The 22,217-nt window shown below is 40.4% G+C and overlaps 1 protein-coding gene across 1 annotated transcript in view; it reads right to left on the bottom strand.

Moving 5' to 3' along the window:
• LOC126253650 (alanine--glyoxylate aminotransferase-like) overlaps positions 1-22,217 on the bottom strand; it is a 97,739-nt gene that overhangs the window by 4,910 nt on the left and 70,612 nt on the right. The window contains exons 5-6 of the mRNA XM_049955158.1: positions 11,869-11,964; positions 11,339-11,587 (exon numbers count right to left, since the gene is read on the bottom strand). Of these exons, the coding sequence (XP_049811115.1) occupies positions 11,339-11,587; positions 11,869-11,964 (345 nt within the window). The remainder of the gene's footprint in view (positions 1-11,338; positions 11,588-11,868; positions 11,965-22,217) is intronic.

The raw sequence follows: 22,217 nt of genomic DNA, 5'->3' as shown, positions 1-22,217 counted from the left end.
GTCGTCTTCAGCGATGAGAGTCGCTTCTGCCTTGGTGCCAATGATGGTCGTATGCGTGTTTGGCGCCGTGCAGGTGAGCGCCACAATCAGGACTGGATACGACCGAGGCACACAGGGCCAACACCCGGCATCATGGTGTGGGGAGCGATCTCCTACACTGGCCGTACACCACTGGTGATCGTCGAGGGGACACTGAATAGTGCACGGTACATCCAAACCGTCATCGAACCCATCGTTCTACCATTCCTAGACCGGCAAGGGAACTTGCTGTTCCAACAGGACAATGCACGTCCGCATGTATCCCGTGCCACCCAACGTGCTCTAGAAGGTGTAAGTCAACTACCCTGGCCAGCAAGATCTTCGGATCTGTCCCCCATTGAGCATGTTTGGGACTGGATGAAGCGTCATCTCACGCGGTCTGCACGTCCAGCACGAACGCTGGTCCAACTGAGGCGCCAGGTGGAAATGGCATGGCAAGCCATTCCACAGGACTACATCCAGCATCTCTACGATCGTCTCCATGGGAGAATAGCAGCCTGCATTGCTGCGAAAGGTGGATATACACTGTACTAGTGCCGACATTGTGCATGCTCTGTTGCCTGTGTCTATGTGCCTGTGGTTCTGTCAGTGTGATCATGTGATGTATCTGACCCCAGGAATGTGTCAATTAAGTTTCCCCTTCCTGGGACAATGAATTCACGGTGTTCTTATTTCAATTTCCAGGAGTGTATTTCTTGCAGAACGAATCATGTTTCTTGTTTCGCTTGCCATTTCTTCCTCACTGCTGCTCCTTAATGAATTCGTCCCAACATGTATAAACACCCCATCATAGTTATGTCTGGTTTCAGAATCTGGTTCTGTAGTATCTTGTCTTGCATTTACCATATTTTTAAAATGTTTACCGAGTTGATGCGTTCTAATACCAGGTCGTACGTCGATCTTGCAATTGGGGACAACCATATTCTTCAGCAGCGAATCGCCAATTATTAAAAAGTCATTTTCCTTTTGTTGCGTATCTGGCGCTTTGTTTTTTCCTTTTGCTGTATGTCACCACCTTCCATTTATATTTATCTTCCGGTTTTTGGCTTACTGAGTTTACTGAGACATCAACGGGAACCCTTGAAATGTTTTTAAAGTACGATCGGTCATTCGTATTTTCGCAATCTTCTTTCTTTTCCGTTTGATGGCTTTTACACACACAGGACTTCTTTTCTTGTATTAATGTATCGTTTTCTTTCTTGATGGTTGAAAGTTCGGTTTTTAATGCCTCAATGTCACTTCATAGTAACTTTATAATTTCGTTTTTTGTATCAACTGCACTTACAAGCTCGGCCGTTTCGTCACGTAAACAACCGTGACATGTCCACGGAAAATCATCGCTGACAAACTTTAGATTTACTTTCGCGCACTTTTCGTATAACCAGAATTGCATTTGATACACAGAATACCCTTCATCACACGCTTTTTACATTCTCTACACGAAGAACTGTTCATTTTTTGCCTTTTTAACGAGAGAGAAGCGTCACTACACTTTCCTATCGGCGCCATCTTGCTTATAAGCAGATGAAACTGTCTTGTTCTATTTTATGATTTCTTTGATCTTTCAAATACATTTTTAGTTAATGGCAAGTTGACTTCTTCAAGATGACCATTCTTTCAATATAATGGCAGGAGCTTATACATCCCCTTCTGCCCTAATGACAGAGGCAACACACTGTAACACAGTCTCCAGAAGAATTGATAAGCCATCATGATCAGCTGTCCAGCTGCAGCTTGAGGAAATTGATCAGATGATAAGGCAGTCACTTGGTCCTGAATGACCATCATGGCCAGAACATAGAACTTTTTTCCTGCATTGTTTGCCACTGAGGTGATGGCATATGTACCACATGCCGCATTTCATCCTGTATGAACAACCCTCAGATGGGAATACCTGCATACATTCCTGAATGATGCACTGCTTGCAAGAGGGTGGGATGTATTCTGTCTTACAGTTCTTGAAAAGGATAGTTGCTATTCACCACATGACGGAGATGCTGAGTCACAGAAAGGCACAACAAAGAGGCTGTCGGAATGTTAGCTTTTAGCCAACAAGCCCCATTTGCCTTGCAAGGCAGAATGCAAAGTACATACTGTGCTGACTTTCGGTACCCAATCACTTCACCTGGTCCTACTGAACCCATAAAGCCACCTTCCTTGATGTTGACCTCCAACTCAAAGATTGCTACATCAGTACCTCTGTCCAAATCAAACCTATCAACCACTAGCACTACTTCCACTTTGACAGCTGCCACTCGTTCTACACCAAGAAGTCCCTTTTATACAGGGCATCACATCTGTAGTGAGACTGGTCCCTCTTGAAATATACCGATGGTCTCACTGAGGCCTTAACAGATCATAATTACCCTCCCAACAATGTACAAAAACAGATCTCCCATGCCTTATCTTTCCAGTCACTCATCATCTCAGAAAGTCCCACTGTCTGGCCACAGAGGTGCATTTCCCTCATGACTCAGTACCACCCAGGACTGAATCAGCTGGACCACCCTGTTGCTGAGCCCGTCGTCCAACACAATGTTCATTTCAATGACCGCTCCACAGCCTGTGCAATCTGAATCCTTCCCTCCGTCACCATCTTTTCTAAACTGTGCAGATGGGAACTCTGCCTGCAGTATATTCTACATTCCCAAAAAAATGGTTCAAATGGCCCGAGGCAGGATTCGAACCTGCGACCGTAGCAGTCACACGGTTCCAGACTGTAGCACCTAGAACCGCTCAGACATCCCGGCCGGCCTACGTTCCCATAACCCTCCTGGTCTCAACATTCGTAAGTCATTGTCCTTACCCATCTAGCCCCTTCCCTGTTCCCATTCCAGCACTACACAGCCCTCTATTCCACCAACACACCAAGTCTTTTTACTTTTCTCCTTTGCTGCATCCCTCCTCTCTCCCACAACCTCCATCTAACCTCCCAACTGCACCTAGCAGCCCTATTCTCCATCTCATCCCTGCATGCTCTCAGCAGCACCTTACTGTACCCCCACCCCTACCCTGCTATCCCTCCCCCTTCCCCCCCCCCTCCTCCTTACCCCCACTCGGTTGCCTCTCCCATAATGCGCTGCTACTCGCAGTCTAGCTCCAGTGGCCAGAGACTGTGGTCATAAGTGTGTGTGAGTTGCATTTGTGTGTGTGTGAGTTGCATTTGTGTGTGTGTGTGTGTGTGTGTGTGGTCTATTTTTGACAAAAGCCTTGTTGGTTGGAAGCTAACATTCCGACAGTCTTAGCACTGTGCCTTTCTGCGATTGAGCATCTCCGCTATATGGTGAGTAGCAGCTACCCTTTTCATTATATTGTTATGTTCCATCCTGGATTTTCCTTTGTTGATTTTTGTCTTACTATATTTGATGTACTTATACTTTTCCATCAGCATGCCAATAGCAAACATTTTGCCATTCTTCAAGAATCAAGTGGTGGTATTCCTGTGCCCATAATAATCTCTGTGCCTTGTGACATCTGATGACCGAAAGTACATAATATGTCGAGCAGTCACTCCTGGATGCTCACTTATCATTGTTGTTGTTGGTGGTGGTGGTGATGGTTGTGGTGGCGATGGTGTCCAGTAGTGAACTGGTGAATAATGTGCTAGGAGCCTCACCTGTCTGCTCTAACAATCCATAATGTTTGAGCACTGCTGCCCGTGAATGATGTCTCTGTCAGTAGTTGTTTCTTTCAAACTAAAGGTACTAAGGGCACTTCCCTAACTCATGCAAAGCTCAGTACTTGTGTAATTGCAGAGCTGGAGTAACCAATATTTGTCATCTACAGTGGCCACAGTCAAATGCATTGCTACTACACAACTTATTCATCTGAAGTTTTACTGTCATGCGGATGACCAGTACAAGGTCTCATGGTATCTTAGCCACATGTTAATTTTGATATTCTTTTGCAAATATGATGGATGTGTTGTTCCCAGATGAAATTGGAATCAATATGACATCATAAGTTTAAATAACTTTTTTTGTTTTGTTATGTAGATGTAGCAGAAGACAATGGGTCTTATCTGGGTTACAAAGTAGTTTGTTGGCTGAGAACCATTTCACCACAGCATCTAGCAATACTAGTGCCCCTTTTGGATAGCTGTATGCATTAACATGCTGCTTTCAGGATTTGGAGAGCCATGTCAGCCCCATATTAAATACACCTGATGGACTGACTACAAGGACAGGTGTACTGAGCTTTCTGGACGTGCCTTTTGGCTGGTTTCTCACACCTGACTAAGTCTACACCTGGCTGGTACCCATGTCACAACTGTTACGTGACTGTCACATATTTACAAAATGCTCACACACTTCACATGGGGTAACACTAGACACAGACAGTTGGGATTAAGGTACACAAATTCTGTCCCGAGGAAAAGGGTGAGTGGGGGGGGGGGGGGGGGAGGAAGATTTTGGGAGGATGGGGGAGACGTTATGGTGACAGGAAGGACAGCCAGCCACCCACCTTCTACCACTAACATTGTTGTTGTTGTTGTGGTCTTCAGTCCTGAGACTGGTTTGATGCAGCTCTCCATGTTACTCTATCCTGTGCAAGCTTCTTCATCTCCCAGTACCTACTGCAACCTACATCCTTCTGAATCTGCTTAGTGTATTGATCTCTTGGTCTCCCTCTACGATTTTTACCCTCCACGCTGCCCTCCAATGCTAAATTTGTGATCCCTTGATGCCTTAAAACATGTCCTACCAACCGATCCCTTCTTCTAGTCAAGTTGTGCCACAAACTTCTCTTCTCCCCAATCCTATTCAATACCTCCTCATTAGTTACGTGATCTACCCACCTTATCTTCAGCATTCTTCTGTAGCACCACATTTCGAAAGCTTCTATTTTCTTCTTGTCCAAACTGGTTATCATCCATGTTTCACTTCCATACATGGCTACACTCCATACAAATATTTTTAGAAACGACTTCCTGACACTTAAATCAATACTCGATGTTAACAATTTTCTCTTCTTCAGAAACGATTTCCTTGCCATTGCCAGTCTACATTTTATATCCTCTCTACTTCGACCATCATCAGTTATTTTACTCCCTAAATAGCAAAACTCCTTTACTACTTTAAGTGTCTCATTTCCTAATCTAATCCCCTCAGCATCACCCGATTTAATTTGACTACATTCCATTATCCTCGTTTTGCTTTTGTTGATATTCATCTTATATCCTCCTTTCAAGACACTCTCCATTCCGTTCAACTGCTCTTCCAAGTCCTTTGCTGTCTCTGACAGAATTACAATGTCATCGGCGAACCTCAAAGTTTTTACTTCTTCTCCATGAATTTTAATACCTACTCCGAATTTTTCTTTTGTTTCCTTTACTGCTTGCTCAATATACAGATTGAATAACATCGGGGAGAGGCTACAACCCTGTCTCACTCCTTTCCCAACCACTGCTTCCCTTTCATGCCCCTCGACTCTTATAACTGCCATCTGGTTTCTGTACAAATTGTAAATAGCCTTTCGCTCCCTGTATTTTACCCCTGCCACCTTCATAATTTGAAAGAGAGTATTCCAGTTAACGTTGTCAAAAGCTTTCTCTAAGTCTACAAATGCTAGAAATGTAGGTTTGCCTTTTCTTAATCTTTCTTCTAAGATAAGTCGTAAGGTTAGTATTGCCTCTCGTGTTCCAACATTTCTACGGAATCCAAACTGATCTTCCCCGAGGTCCGCTTCTACCAGTTTTTCCATTCGTCTGTAAAGAATTCGTGTTAGTATTTTGCAGCTGTGACTTATTAAACTGATAGTTCGGTAATTTTCACATCTGTCAACACCTGCCTTCTTTGGGATTGGAATTATTATATTCTTCTTGAAGTCTGTGGGTATTTCACCTGTTTCATACATCTTGCTCACCAGATGGTAGAGTTTTGTCATGACTGGCTCTCCCAAGGCCATCAGTAGTTCTAATGGAATGTTGTCTACTCCAGGGGCCTTGTTTCGACTCAGGTCTTTCAGTGCTCTGTCAAACTCTTTACGCAGTATCTTATCTCCCATTTCATCTTCATCTACATCCTCTTCCATTTCCATAATATTGTCCTCAAGTACATCACCCTTGTATAAACCCTCTATATACTCCTTCCACCTTTCTGCCTTCCCTTCTTTGCTTAGAACTGGGTTGCCATCTGAGCTCTTGATATTCATACAAGTGGTTCTCTTCTCTCCAAAGGTCTCTTTAATTTTCCTGTAGGCAGTATCTATCTTACCCCTAGTGAGACAAGCCTCTACATCCTTACATTTGTCCTCTAGCCATCCCTGCTTAGCCATTTTGCACTTTCTGTCGATCTCATTTTTGAGACGTTTGTATTCCCTTTTGCCTGCTTCATTTACTGCATTTTTGTATTTTCTCCTTTCATCAATTAAATTCAATATTTCTTCTGTTACCCAAGGATTTCTATTAGCCCTCGTCTTTTTACCTACTTGATCCTCTGCTGCCTTCACTACTTCATCCCTCAGAGCTACCCATTCTTCTTCTACTGTATTTCTTTCCCCCATTCCTGTCAATTGTTCCCTTATGCTCTCCCTGAAACTCTCTACAACCTCTGGTTCTTTCAGTTTATCCAGGTCCCATCTCCTTAAATTCCCACCTTTTTGCAGTTTCTTCAGTTTCAATCTGCAGTTCATAACCAATAGATTGTGGTCAGAATCCACATCTGCCCCTGGAAATGTCTTACAATTTAAAACCTGGTTCCTAAATCTCTGTCTTACCATTATATAATCTATCTGATACCTATTAGTATCTCCAGGATTCTTCCAGGTATACAACCTTCTTTTATGATTCTTGAACCAAGTGTTAGCTATGATTAAGTTATGCTCTGTGCAAAATTCTACAAGGCGGCTTCCTCTTTCATTTCTTCCCCCCAATCCATATTCACCTACTACGTTTCCTTCTCTCCCTTTTCCTACTGACGAATTCCAGTCACCCATGACTATTAAATTTTCGTCTCCCTTCACTACCTGAATAATTTCTTTTATCTCGTCATACATTTCATCAATTTCTTCATCATCTGCAGAGCTAGTTGGCATATAAACTTGTACTACTGTAGTAGGCATGGGCTTTGTGTCTATCTTGGCCACAATAATGCGTTCACTATGCTGTTTGTAGTAGCTAACCCGCACTCCTATTTTTTTATTCATTATTAAACCTACTCCTGCATTACCTCTATTTGATTTTGTATTTATAACCCTGTAATCACCTGACCAAAAGTCTTGTTTCTCCTGCCACCGAACTTCACTAATTCCCACTATATCTAACTTTAACCTATCCATTTCCCTTTTTAAATTTTCTAACCTACCTGCCCGATTAAGGGATCTGACATTCCACGCTCCGATCCGTAGATTGCCAGTTTTCTTTCTCCTGATAACGACGTCCTCTTGAGTAGTCCCCGCCCGCAGATCCGAATGGGGGACTATTTTACCTCCGGAATATTTTACCCAAGAGGACGCCATCATCATTTAATCATACAGTAAAGCTGCATGTAAAGCTGCATGTCCTCGGGAAAAATTACGGCTGTAGTTTCCCCTTGCTTTCAGCCGTTCGCAGTACCAGCACAGCAAGGCCGTTTTGGTTAATGTTACAAGGCCAGATCAGTCAATCATCCAGACTGTTGCCCCTGCAACTACTGAAAAGGCTGCTGCCCCTCTTCAGGAACCACATGTTTGTCTGGCCTCTCAACAGATACCCCTCCGTTGTGGTTGCACCTACGGTACGGCCATCTGTATCGCTGAGGCACGCAAGCCTCCCCACCAACGGCAAGGTCCATGGTTCATGGGGGAAGTCCACTAACATTGCCAAATCTAATAATTAACATGTCAACCCAATGTAGATATAGGATAAAAGACCAGGAAAAAAGGAAACTAGTTGTTCCAGAGACATCTGTTTTAATACTGATGTGTCTTAATGGTTTGCAATTATCATTGTGTCATCTGCAGAGCAGATCAGATAACCGGGAACATTATGTGGTAAACCAGTGATTGCACTTATGGGAAAGAATGGCCCAAGAACTGATCCCTGTGTTACCCCTGTCTCAAGAGTTTTCATCGGAGATTGTCTGTTTCTCACAGAGACGTATTATTTTCATGACAGAATAAACGATTTTTAAACTGTGCTAATAGGATTCATCCCTCTGCAATACAACAAGTATCTTCCACTGAACAGCTCCTGAACATACTGATAAAACTTAATCATATATTTTGTATCTTTTTGTCTTTGATTACATACGTTCATTTTTCTGTATTGTTAATTAAATAAACTATTCATCCAAAAAATGAAATCAAATGTGGCAGAAAATCCCTGCCTCCTCCACAGGAATGAATATTTTTCATAATCACAATACATGGCAAAAAATAATTTGAATATACTATGGAAACACACTGCCCTGCATTTGAACAAAGATACATATTACAATAAAGTTATCTACGTCTGGATATAACAGCAGTAAAAATTGGCAATGAATGAATTCTTCAAACAGTAATATTTTATTTTTATATTTGATAGTCTAAAACATATTTATTTTTTAATTAATTCTATAAAATCAACCAATATTTTTAAAGAGAATTTTAATAACTACAGCACAAGGCAATGACAGTTTTTGCATAAACTGTCAATTATGTTCTTGTCTCCAGAACTGGGTTATGTGCTTGGGTACAAACATTTTAAACCAGTTGAAATCAATTAGGATAAATAGTTTTGAAAGAAGCTATCTGAAAAATAAGTTAATGATTATTTACCTCATTAGCTCCCCATATCACAAATGCTAAGTTTCTATGACATAAAAGACTGAATAACTTTTACAATCTATTGTTAGTGCAAAGGCTGAATTCAGAATTGTACATTCTTATTCATGGTATCCCACAATCACAGATTATGCATGGAGTCTTAATGTGAATGGAATGTTTTATACAGGTTTTTTATCTCTCGCTGTTCTTTATTTGGCATCTATTACGATTTCTCTTTGTATCATGCTATTCATCCTCAGATTATTCATGTTCCGTGTTATATTATCCATGACACCTAATAATTTTCTCATCTCTCACCCATATCTGCCTTTTATCCCTTTACTTCAAGGGTTCCAAAATTATCTTAATACAGTTTTTATCATATTGTTCAGCTGATACACTATTCACTGATTCATTCAATTATTGTGTTCTGTAGCTCCCATCATGAAGAGCAACTTTCAGAGATGTTATTACAGTCAGATATGAACTAAAAAAGAGATGCAACTCTTAGCAAGTTAATTAACAACAACTACACTGCTTAATATTATTTATTTTTACACTGGCTGAATGTAACCTAATGAATTAAAGGAAATGCACTCAAAAAGAATTCCTGCTTCCATAATTACATTAAATAGATGCTATTTACTATCCATTCATAGCTTAACATTACTTGATTACATTGGTATTCTTGTTTTAAAAATTTACTTAAATTTATAGGAACAGGGGCCTGTTTGCAATACACTACTACTAGTCATGCAGCTAAAAGGAATTTTCAGTCACTGAATCTAGAAAATCAGATATCACACACTACAAACAAAGATCAATAAAATGACTAATGGAAGAGTGATATCAGACAATGAGAAAACCAAAAAAGAAAATGAAGGCTTTCACGACTGGGTGACATAGTTGCTGGTAAACCTTTCAGGATGTGAGGTCGTGGTCCAAGGACAGAAGAGTTTCTTGGCCCATAACCTCACATCCCAAAAGGTTTACCAGCAGCTAAAAAAGAAAACATATGAAAGAATGAGGAAATATTTGGCAGATATAAGACCAAAAAATCCTTTATGTAATAATAAATTACAACATTTCTTCCACAACCACTGTATTATTGAATGTCTTACTGACTTGTTACTGAACTGAATTGTATTATTGAATAACAACAACTACTTGTACAAACCTTTGATTAACAACAACTCCTTGTATAAGCCTTTGCATATTTGACTAGAATGGTCCAGTGAAGGTCATAAAATAAAAATAAGTGCTAATAATAATAATAATAATAATAACAATAATAGTGACATAACTTGTGGGAGTGCCTAAGAAGGTAGTTTGAAAATTTGCTTTTGCAATGCTGGAGAGTGCCAATTCATGTCTATTCCTGGTGCCAACAGGTAATTTTGCTTCTTTGGAGTTGCATATTGTGACCTTTGTAAGGTTAAGATGTTCGGTGCACCCACCTCACCAGGCATGGTAGCCTGGGGCACGGCAAATGGCTGATTCCATGGCTAGTGCGTTCAGACTATTGGCGCCATCTAGTCTATGTTTTGTTTACTGTGCAGGTCTGATTTGCGCCATTCTGTGCTCAAGCACTCTGCTGTGACTGTAGGTTATGATTTAGTTGTTGGTTCATCTTCCTATCATTCTGTGAAGAATTATGAGGATGCAAGTGCATTTGTTTTCAATTTTCCACTCTTTATCTATAAAATAATTATTTTCAGTGTAATTACACACAAATTTTATTGTTATAGACATATCTCAAAACACATTTTAATTTATACTTACTACAAATTTACTTTGACAGGAAATAATTTCCTCTTACATGCACGCCTGTTTTGAGACATGTCTCCACAAATAAAATTTGTGTATAATTATGCTCAAAATGATTATTTTATAGATAAAGAATGATACATTGAAAACAATTGCTCTTACCTGCACAAGTTCCACCACAGAGTGATAGAAAGATAAGCCGACAGCCAAATCACAATCAATGTTCACTGTAGAATGCCCGGTCATGGAAGGAGGCAAATCTGACCTGCACAGTAACCGAAACTCAGGCTACACGGCACCGACAGAACACACTGGTCATGGCGTTGGCCACCTGTCATTCCCTGAACTACCACGCCTGCCAGGGCAGGGATACTGAAGGTGTTAAGAACTAAACTATACGAGCTTGGGCTTTTGTGGCCAAAGTTCATTTTTGTGACTGAGTAAGGCTGCCTGCAGTAGAAGCAGAAATATTGGTAGTTTTATCACACACGGTATGATCACACACCCAGATGAATTTTACCAAAAAAATTTAAACTATTTACTGTCTAGTCTGTTCAGCTATCATATAAACTATGTGCTTCATCATGGGCATATCAGAGTGACATTTTCTTCACCCAAATGAGAGAAGTATTCTCAGTGATGTGCCCAATGTCAAACTGAGTCATATAATTGATGGTTGCCTTTATCCCCTACTATTATTACATGATCCTCTTTTCAAGAGTCTGAATTACAGTCAACATCACTTTAATTATTGCTCGTAACAGCAATTTTCGGTACTGTTACTTTTTCATCATACTACACTCACCTTTCCATAGCATATCTTGATACAGCTCGTCCATCAATGTGAGGAGGCAGAGAAATAGCAGTTACTGTAGGGAGTCTACTTGTTGGGTCTTTAACAAAGAAGTCAAGGCCAAGTTTTGTGATTCCTTCATGAAGCTGAATACTGCAATTCTTATGCCTTTCCCAGTATTTCTGTAAACCTTCCTCTGCTAGTTGTGCCAGACCTTCACGCAGACCGTATAATAAAGTTACTGGCACTGTGTGGTGGTAACTGTCATGAAACAAAAAAATTACAGGCTTCAGAAATATAATTTAAAATAAAGAGTGTTTCATTAAACATTCTTCTTAGAGATCAGGCAGATTGTTTAAAATTATGATTTATAATTCAACTACATTAAAATATGACACTGCTTATCTGCCTTTCCAGTGATTCATCTGGATGATATTCCTTAGTTCACAATGAAAGTAAACTTATATATCAGAACTTATTCTTGAAGTAATATGGAAGACACTAAGCAATAAAAATACAGTCTTAAATACCATTACACTCACATTCTAGGATTTCCAAAACAGCCCCAGTAGTCTCCCAGCAAAGTCATATCAAGGTAGAAAACTTTTACTGGTGTCCTCCTTCCTCTTATTTTAGCTCTACAAAGAAGAATATTATAAACATAAAATAACAAAATAAATTTTGTGATGTTAACAATTAAATGTTACATAACACTCAAATAATCCCAGAGTATATTGGGAAAATAATAAAATTAATAGTTGCTTACAGTACATTCTTTGGAACAAAATTAAGCAGCTTGATATCTAAATATGGTAATAAATATAAATGGAAAATCCAGTGTGAAATAAGTTATATGAATATAAGTCCAACGTCTAATGAGTTGACATAAGAGGTACGAAGCAGCTGGTAGGTACTAGAAAGATCTAGTCTGCTTCTGTTTCAAACATTAAATCACTCATTCATCACATTTTGTAGAACCCATCAAGATGCAGAATGGGGTACATGAAAGGAGCCTCCACAAAGATTGCAATGATTTCCGACCAAGATAAGACTTGCAATCAGGCGTACCCTGGGCGTCAGGTTTCTCTGGCGGCTGATCCTCTCACACCAGAAACATCATCTTGGTCCTTTTCAGGACCACAGTTGACCATCATATTGACGAATATAGAAGGTATATCATCACCAAAAGAACAACTGTTACAAGAGCTGCGCAGACAAACCAAATGCGATGTACACTCTTTGACATAAAACTTGACCGGCGGCCGGCCGCTTCAGAGGCTAAGTCCGCGCCGATCGCGACATGGGACAAAAAAACTGGCCAACTCGCTAATTCTCTAAGTCCGGTTATCTGCACAATCTGGCAACACTGTAGACTGCGGCACTTCCTGGAGGAAAACTTGTCCCATGATAGAGAAACTCCAGGCTGATTACGCCTGTGGTCTAGCGGTAGCGTGCGTTGTTTGTGTTCATAATGTCAGTGGATCGAGGGCAGCTGGCATAAAATATTTTTATAGCCTCTTCTGTCTGAATGCTGAAGACGTGAATGTAATGGTAGCGCAGATTCAATCTATTTCGCTTTGTGACACACCGATATCAAAATTTTATCCAGTAACGATTTTGCGGCAGATTTCCTGCAGACTGTCCTCCTCTGGACGCCGTATGCGGCAAAGCTCCGGGATCCATTTGCTGGCTACTGGCAGCGGCCGTGGCGACAGCAGCGGCGCTGCACTCCCCCGTTCTTTATCGAAAGCGCCTGCTACCGCTCATCGCTTTTGATGATTTAAAACGTTTTATTATTAAATGTTGCTCCACAGAAAATTTCTACAATTTCCATTCACGCTCAAAAGCAACGGAGACAGACGCCCTGATTAGTAGGCGGGTATTATATTACATTAATCGGCAAGAGCTGAGTATGGCCCGAAATTAATTTTATAGACTGGGACGAAATTAAACCACCTCACTACATTCGATGAATTTATAAATGCTTCATACCTCGTTTCTTTTCCTTTCAAACTCAATTATTTGTGCAACTTTTGGTCAATGTTTGGATGTTTTCGTCAAGCCAGAGTGAGCGTCTGTGGTGTAAAGTGTATTACAGTTCTTGTTTCATTCCTTATGGTAAGTCTATGCGATAAACTGTGTGAATACCTTGCAATGCATGCTCTGTAGCAGTGCAGGAACACTGCACATTTGGAGTTCCATGTATGGGTTCATGAAGTATTTATTGTTGATCGGAAGTGATAGTTAAGGTCATCAGATTTAAACCAGAAAAATTTGTCGTTTTGAAGGTTTCAGAGAACGGAAAGGAATTGCTAACGCCGGTGTTAGAAAACGTCTACAGTTAAATGCTATTGCAAAAATTTAGAAGAAGGGAACTATATTAATGAACATGTGCACTTCATAAACAACCTTCTGACATGTTAGACCTATATGACGAACAAAGCTCAAATTTATATCGTTGACAGTCGGTTTGAATCTTTTCAGGGTCTATTTTACAGTGAAGCACCTTGGAATTTGCAAAGCAGAAATCCATGATATTAACTTAATTTACTAAGTCGAAATCGGACGAAGATTGATGTTTAAAGGCATTCTTCAGATTTCGCATAAGAAATTTTTACTAGCAGTTTGCAACTCCATTAATGAAAATGGAAAATAAAAGGTCGTAGCCAGCGGCTTCTACCGTGATTCGAACTGCTATGTCTTATAAAACAAGCACCGCAACGCACAAGGGAACCTCTGAGCTAACGACACACTGGCGGCCAGAGGCGGAATATAGTCACTGCGATGTTGCCTGAGCCATTTGCAGTTGCAGCACTCTAACCAGCACTGACCAAAGTGTAATCCACGGTCATGGTCCTAAATTACCAGCTGTCTGCTACTGTGGCAAAGTCCGTACTACACTTTCGATTCCGCAGCACCATTTTATCTGGTAACACTGTGTAGTTGCACAGTTGTGCTACCAGGACTGTCCTCACACTGTCAACTTTATGTATCTCACTTCTCCTGTAGCGTAGATCACGAGGAGCCGAAGTAAATGAGTGTATTCTGCATGACGTAACATTCAGTATTCCCTTCTTTCATAGCCACTCTTCATGTGCATCGATACCAAATAGGAATGCGAAAACTCTTGCGAGTGAGAGAATGACAATAACAATCGTAACAAGAACAAGCAAATAATGAATGATGTTTATTCCAACGCAGAACGAGAATGGCTTTAAATATAAAAATCTGTATCTATATCTATATCCATATCTATTGATCTTTGAGTTGGCACAATGCAAATATATTCTTAGCATTTAGTTACTGAATTTAGTTCTGGATGTTTGCAGAGAAAAGGAAAAGTCGGTACTTCTCGCTAGTGTAATATAATGTGAACCAGCAACTACCCTTTCCTTAGAACACGACTCAAGCAGGTCCTCAAGTAGGTAGCAAGGCACTGCTGCATTCTGTTCCCTGACATTGCTCTGATGACGGTTAATGCAGATAGTTCCGATTATGAAATACAAAACGTATTGCAGGTTAGTTCCTAGGATAGTAACATTAAATTTGCGTTGTAGACGGCACATGAACGTGACGACTATCCATATTACTCATCAATATAAAAAGACAATATTTTGGGAATTTAGCAGGATTACTCAAAATGAATTCTGAAATTGGGTGACTGACTGCACAGGTGCTAAACGTCGTCAAGAGTATACGATGTCCTAATCGTATTAGGAATATGAAGATCGTCTTCGACAGCTCGCAACTTTCACATTGCTATCTCCACCCTACTCCAGACAGCCCTCGGTGGAGTTGCACTACGTTGCCGATGTTATGGAAGGCCTTCAAACCGACAACAGACCACATATTGTAAAATACAAGCGAATTCTCTTGCAGCGTAAGCTTATTGTAACTAATCTAAAAATTATTGGACAGGAACATTGTCCTATTCAAAAAAAGTAAAATGTTACACACTGTTGACGTCAAACGGACATTATCTATGTCATGTCTTGTGTCCTACTCATCTATAATATCAAGTGTACTATGAAAATGATTATATATAATGGATGATAGGGTAATGCATTGATACCAGATGGTGGGGGCCGGCCGGTGTGGCCGTGCGGTTCTAGGCGCTTCAGTCTGGAACCGCGTGACCGCTACGGTCGCAGGTTCGAATCCTGCCTCGGGCATTGATGTGAGTGATGTCCTTAGGTTAGTTAGGTTTAAGTAGTTCTAAGTTCTAGGGGACTGATGACCTTAGAAGTTAAGTCCCATAGTGCTCAGAGCCATTTGAACCATTTGAACTATTTAACACAAAATGACATTAAAAATTAAAGTTATTCACGAGCAGCTAGTTGAGAATATGTATGAACATTAAATGACACGACGAACTGAAATAATATGACGAAGAGTTCAGCGCTCACTGGGAATAGAGCCCCACACATATCGTTGTTGACTACACACAAAGAGACGTCAGCTACCGAATTTTTCTCCACCAGCTGCTCAGGATAGCATCTTGAACTTACAGTCATCTCGCAAATAGTTCTGTCTCTCACTGGGAGTTAAAAACGTCAGATATCGTTAGTGCTGACAACGAATGAAAATACATTAAAAATCAAAATTATTATCCACCAGCTGATAGGTGTTCTCATGATAGAGCTTGATAATACATAATTAAATCTTCAGTGCCGGGCCAGGATTCGATCCCATTCACGCGTAATATGTGAAGGTGTTGAGGAATCTGCAGTTTTGAACAAACAACAAATTGTAGCCGAGCTGTATTGCCACGAAGGGATCAAATTCCGCGTTAAGGGCGGTCTGAGTTGCATTCCCAGTTTAGAACCAATTTTATCGACATACAGAAGCTCAAATAAAAGATGGAATAAGTGTCCTGTGACCATACATAGCGTTTGTGTCGTCACTTGAAATAAATAACTAGTATAAGAAAGGTTACTGGTGATAGAGTTTCTACATGTCGCCACTCCAGACTTTATTGTGGTTCAACCTACCGTCTACTTGGTAAAGAAGGAATATCATCTTTAATGTGAATTTTCAGACCACGCAGCCATTATATCTCCTTCACTTGGTGTAGCCAGGAGAGAATGGAATCTGTCTCTCCCTATCTAAAATCATCGACGGAAGTGGGAATCGAACCCAGACCATAGGTATAACAACATACCATCCGTCTAACAGACCACGAAATCCTCTTCTCTGCGAGTCATTTTTCTATCGTAACGCAGTTGCGTCACACTGGATGAGAATTCTGACACACAGGCTCCCTGTAGTAATTTGCAGCATGTTCAGTAAATTCATTTACTTGATTGACCGAATCACCATGAACTAGCTGCCTCGGCTACCCAGTGCATACATTCGACTATTTTGTAATCACAGAAATAAAATCACGTAACTGCCACCTACACACAACTGCCAACAGTGTAGGATGCAGAAGTTTAAATAGGAAGTGTTCCTTTCCACTTGAGCTATTCTATTGCGCTATCTGTTACTAGAAAACGTCGTTCAGTCCAAAAGAAAAGCTGTAACTGTTTGTCTCTCAGAAGTCAAGACCTGGCGATATGCATAATCTCACAGTGCTGTGGAATCCAAAAGTTCTGGAGGAATAGTTGCCGAGCTCTGGAGCTGCTGTAGCTACGTGTCAGCTTGTAGCATAGATAAGATGTCGCGAGTTCGAATAGATTCAGTGCTACATTTTTTAAAACGCAATTCTGCTCTCTGCTGAAGGTATCAATCTAATGGAACTTTGAACATAATTCCCTTCACTTCTCAACCCAAAGTAGTCGCATGTGGAAAAAGGGCTAACTACTGTGACATTTTGTTCTATTCAGGTTTAATAGACAGCAGGCAGCAGATGCATCTCGAAGATGTGCAGGGAGAGCGCATCGTGCCATAATATGTCAGAAAAGTATTTTCTACATTAGCCGTCGTGTGGTAGTGATATTTTATTCTTCTTCAAACTTTGTTTGACAGCTTTAACTCAGAACAAGTTTTCTACATGGATGTAATCAATAAACTGCATGTGCATTGTCAGACTGTCATAGGTAACATCAGAGTATTCGCATATATCGTTGATGATTAATTTCTCTCTCATTTTTACTATTGTTTTAACAACACTAAAGGAAACCTTACGAAAATTGTGCACTGTATTATAAGAAATGAAATAAAACTAACCATGATAACCTTACGACGAAAGTATCTGTACACAAGCATGCCTCTATCGACACGAATTAGTAAAATACTACTCACTCAGATTTTGATTGGGTCTGTGTTTAATTGGTATGCTGTGTCATACTCAAGAGGTATGCAAATGTGGCATTTCATAAATATAGTTACGTATTCCTAGAAACCCAAAATTCGCTTGGCAGCAGCGGAAAGAGGCCTTACCTGTTGTGCAGCATTGTAAGTTTTTCAACATTGCACTATGAGCTGAAAGCATTTTCTTGCGATTTCCTTATTGATGTTTGATCTGACTGCTTGTAGCTCTTTCACAGAAGGGATAAAAACGTTACAGTCAGTGAGACCGGAACTGCGAACCATAACAGACGCTTTTTCACAGGTCAGCACGTTACCACAGAGCTGGCGAGGAGGTATGGGTCTTAGCTTCCTATTACGAGGGCAATAGTAACTAGAACTCGTAAACCGCTATTTGAAGGTCGAGATTAGTTGCGGTTTCCACCTGCAACGACTTTCCTGGGCTGAAAACCGTAAATTTTCAATCTTTTGTTACCCTTCAAGCGATAATAACTCAGATTATTCAATGGAAATGACAGGTAAAATCAAGTGAACTTTGAGGCTTAATTCCGTGCACACCAGGAAGTAACTCGTCGATCACAGAGTTGCCAAACATACGTTGCCTTGTTGCCAAATCTCAGTTACAGTACCAGCAGGAAGAAGACGAACCGATGTGATCCTACAGCGGTCTGGGAAGTGACCATAGCTGGTGTCTCCAAGTCGCGGCTGCTACGGCCTGGAATACGTAGTGCGTCGGATTCGCTTTCTGTAACTAGGTTTAGGGACTGGAGCGTAGTTACTAATAATACTCAGAACTGACTGCAAACTGAGCATCATAAATCAGTAACTCTCATTGTTGTTTTTATATTTCTTTCGTAAGTGTACTCAAAACTAAGAAAGTCATTCACAGGCGTTTTCGTGCCTCGCCGATAGTCGAGCACCACATACAAATAAAAATAAAAAAGAATGTGTGTATGTGTGTGTGTGTGTGTGTGTGAGAGAGAGAGAGAGAGAGAGAGAGAGAGAGAGAGAGAGAGATACAAATAAAAAGCAATGAGAGAGTGTGTAAAAAATTGTTGTAAAGAAATTGAATCATGGTATTTAAAGAAATCTTTCATTAAAATGACACGTTCCACATCATTACGAAATGTCGTATTCATGATATATGGAACAAGAGTTAACCTAATGTAATCTAATCTAATCTAATCACATCATATTGATGATTAGCCATGAAGAGTCATGAATTACCGAAATTTTGGCGAATACCAGTAACCAAATCTAAACTTGAAAATAAAAGACGACAATTTTTGTAATAAACCGTGACTCCTATCAAGACCCTTTCGTCCCTGTTATCTAACCACGAAAGATGTCTGATATACCTCCATTCTGAAGTAACGAAGTGTGCATGCATTTAAAGATGAAGTGCATGATGTGAAGTTCTGTGACGGAGATACGAACCCAACACGTAATCCGATTGTTAACTAAGAAAAATCAAATGTTACGTATCGGTTTTTCTTACGAGCCGCTAGGTGTCTGAATCTAAAATAAGGATACAAACTTTTGTGCCTAAGCGACAATCGAACTGCACACCTACCGTACATCCACGAATATAGCTTAAGTATCAGTTGCTTACTCATGAACAGTAGTAAGATGTGTGCATGTTTGACCAGAAATAACGACACCTGTTGCGATTGTTGGAAACACATGAACAGACATTGAAATCGCGCGTTAATTTTCACTAGCAGGTGGGTGTGCACTTGATAAAGCTAGAAATGAAATTATGAATATTTTTGTACTGGATCAGGTTTCAGACCCACATACTTACCTTTGGAGGAGACCTAGAGAAGATTGCAGTCTTGGGAAAAGGAACGAAATGACTGAACTATACTGTTCCGAGAGATTCAGATCCTCGAAAGAGGAGATACGAATTCGAATCACAGTCCAGCACCAAATTTTTAAACGTCTCTAGTTCAATCAAGTACAAGTAAAATAAGAGCCCTGTCCCTTTAAATGGCTATCGGTTCAACAAATAAAATAAAATTTTCTAATGTAAGTAAGCTTACTGGGGACTGTATTTCTGTTTACCATGACTTCCGCTGTGTCATTTCCCAACGTAAACCGGCTCTGCTCAGTTGGTAATGAAGGAACGTGATGTTTAATGCGGATTCTGGATTATAACGTCTTTCTCTTGAGGTTACCAGAGGTAAAATAAATCTGTTTGTGCCTCTTAAAAGTAAATGCCTGAACCCACGCATTGCACCTGTGATAGCTCGTTCCACCATACCATTGTGGCCACATTACCCAGCCCCAAGAGTGTGCTGTAACGGATGATGTGCTTAGCTTACAAAATTAGTCACGGTGGAAAAAATGCGAGTCTATTAAATGGTCAAGTAGAAGCAAGCTTCTGATGCAGAGATTATGCTATTCTCATGTCAGCAGGATGTAAAGACTCTTCTAGGCATCATAGGCTGGATGTGAAGCCATTTTGATTTTTCACAAATTCAGCAAATTTCTTAGTTCGAGAAAATCCACTGTGAAGTGTGAAGTTGCCGGATAATTCGATTATTACTGTTATTATTACTATCATTTTATTCATACCGCTGGTGGAACACGACCGTAGTCTTCAGGTAAAACGCGAGACCAGCTAATATGACGTCTGGCGACCGAAAGCACATATCGACAAAATTTTTATCGCCCCTTTCCTCTCGGTGCTGAAGCTATGAGTGTAATTCAAGCGAATCTACAATATCATATTAGTTGGTCTCGCGTTTTACCTCAAGACTACGGTCGTAGTCAAGAGTATTGTACTAAGACTGGAGTCAAGACCTCCTCTGGGAAGTGCCGCAGTCTACATGTTGCTAGATCGAGCATATTGCCAGACATAGAATTCTGAGAGGAGCACGACTGTATTGTCCACCTTACGTGAACGACTCGGCGGTCAATTTTTTGGTCTGAGACTGTATCTACAACACATATTGCACGCTGAAGACCCAGAAGAATTTAAAAAAAAAATTGTTTATGAGAGCAACGTTAACCATAGCGTTCGAAGTATTCATAGTATTGTATACGTGTGTGTAAACGCCTTCCAATGACCACTCAAGAAAGACAAGGATACACAGTCTAGCTCCAATATTATAAATACGCCTCAGTTTGTGGATGAACTCAGACTTAGGTTGATAATAATTGTGAAAATTTAGCAGCACTGTACCCATTGGTGTTAAACTCGTTTTCAACCAATGATTCCCACACCTACAGGGATACAACTTGTGATACCTCTTAGACAAAATACTTAAGCAGTGTTATCAGACGAAAAGCTCAACCTGACACAAACTGTGGGAAGTTTGTTTTACAACCTTCGTACCTGGATATTCAGCTTTTTCCTATTTGAGATATCTGTGAACGTTGCTGCTTAAGACGATTTAAGCAGAAACTAAATTCCCTCAGCTTCGACAATGTTTAAAGAAATCGTCTTATTGGCACTAAATCGTGGTTTGTGAATTGTTTACCGGCCGTACTCTGCCGTATTTTGCCGGTTGGAAGGCAAAAGCTTACTGACAAATTTCACACAGAAATTACTGTTACAGTGTACTTATGGAGCCAAATGAGTGAATTGCGTATTTTCCGGTGAGAAAGAGCACTGGCAAACAGTCTTCGCTACATTAGGTTATTTAAACTGGTGTCACTCTGAGCTAGAATTTATGGTCAGCGACTAAGTGTAAGGTCAACGTTTCGGATGCGAGTTTTGCGACTATGAAATACTTTCCTACATTATAGAAGCGAATATTAATTTTGAACTAATATTGCGAAAATTTTGTACTTGGACAGCTTAGAATGAAAATACTTCTGTTTATTTCAAAGGGAAACAATAGATTTTCTAAAACACTGTCTGTCATACACAACTTGAAACAGGTCATGTCGACCAAATCATGTGGAAGAACTAACAGCAACGTATATCGGAAGGCAGTAAGATCTCTTGCCTTTTGGTTTGTCAGTACTCGATAGCCATTTCTAGGCGAAAGTAAATGAAGAAAGGGAGTGCGTTTTTGTTACCAAGTAACGTCTTCGTCAATTACTTTAGTTTTTAAGTAATCTAATTGCTGGTGTTTGATATTAACATGAAAAGGATTCCGTAGACAAGGAAAGAACCTGTTATTGGGAAACTACATCTATAGTGACCAAAAGGCATTAAATGAAGTTCAAGCACTTGTGTTACAGCAGCGGTATGAATAAAATGATATTAATAATAACAGTTGTTGTTGTTGTGGTCTTCAGTCCTGAGACTGGTTTGATGCAGCTCTCCATGCTACTCTATCCTGTGCAAGCTTCTTCATCTCCCAGTACCTACCGCAACCTACATCCTTCTGAATCTGCTTAGTGTATTCATCTCTTGGTCTCCCTCTACGATTTTTACCCTCCACGCTGCCCTCCAATGCTAAATTTGTGATCCCTTGATGCCTCAAAACATGTCCTACCAACCGATCCCTTCTTCTAGTCAAGTTGTGCCACAAACTTCTCTTCTCCCCAATCCTATTCAATACCTCCTCATTAGTTACGTGATCTACCCACCTTATCTTCAGCATTCTTCTGTAGCACCACATTTCGAAAGCTTCTATTCTCTTCTTGTCCAAACTGGTTATCGTCCATGTTTCACTTCCATACATGG

Source organism: Schistocerca nitens, chromosome 4 (assembly GCF_023898315.1).
Source record: "Schistocerca nitens isolate TAMUIC-IGC-003100 chromosome 4, iqSchNite1.1, whole genome shotgun sequence".
Classification (NCBI taxonomy): domain Eukaryota; kingdom Metazoa; phylum Arthropoda; class Insecta; order Orthoptera; family Acrididae; genus Schistocerca; species Schistocerca nitens.
The sequence above is the reverse complement of the archived record's forward strand: the minus strand, read 5'-3'. Positions and strand labels throughout refer to the sequence as shown.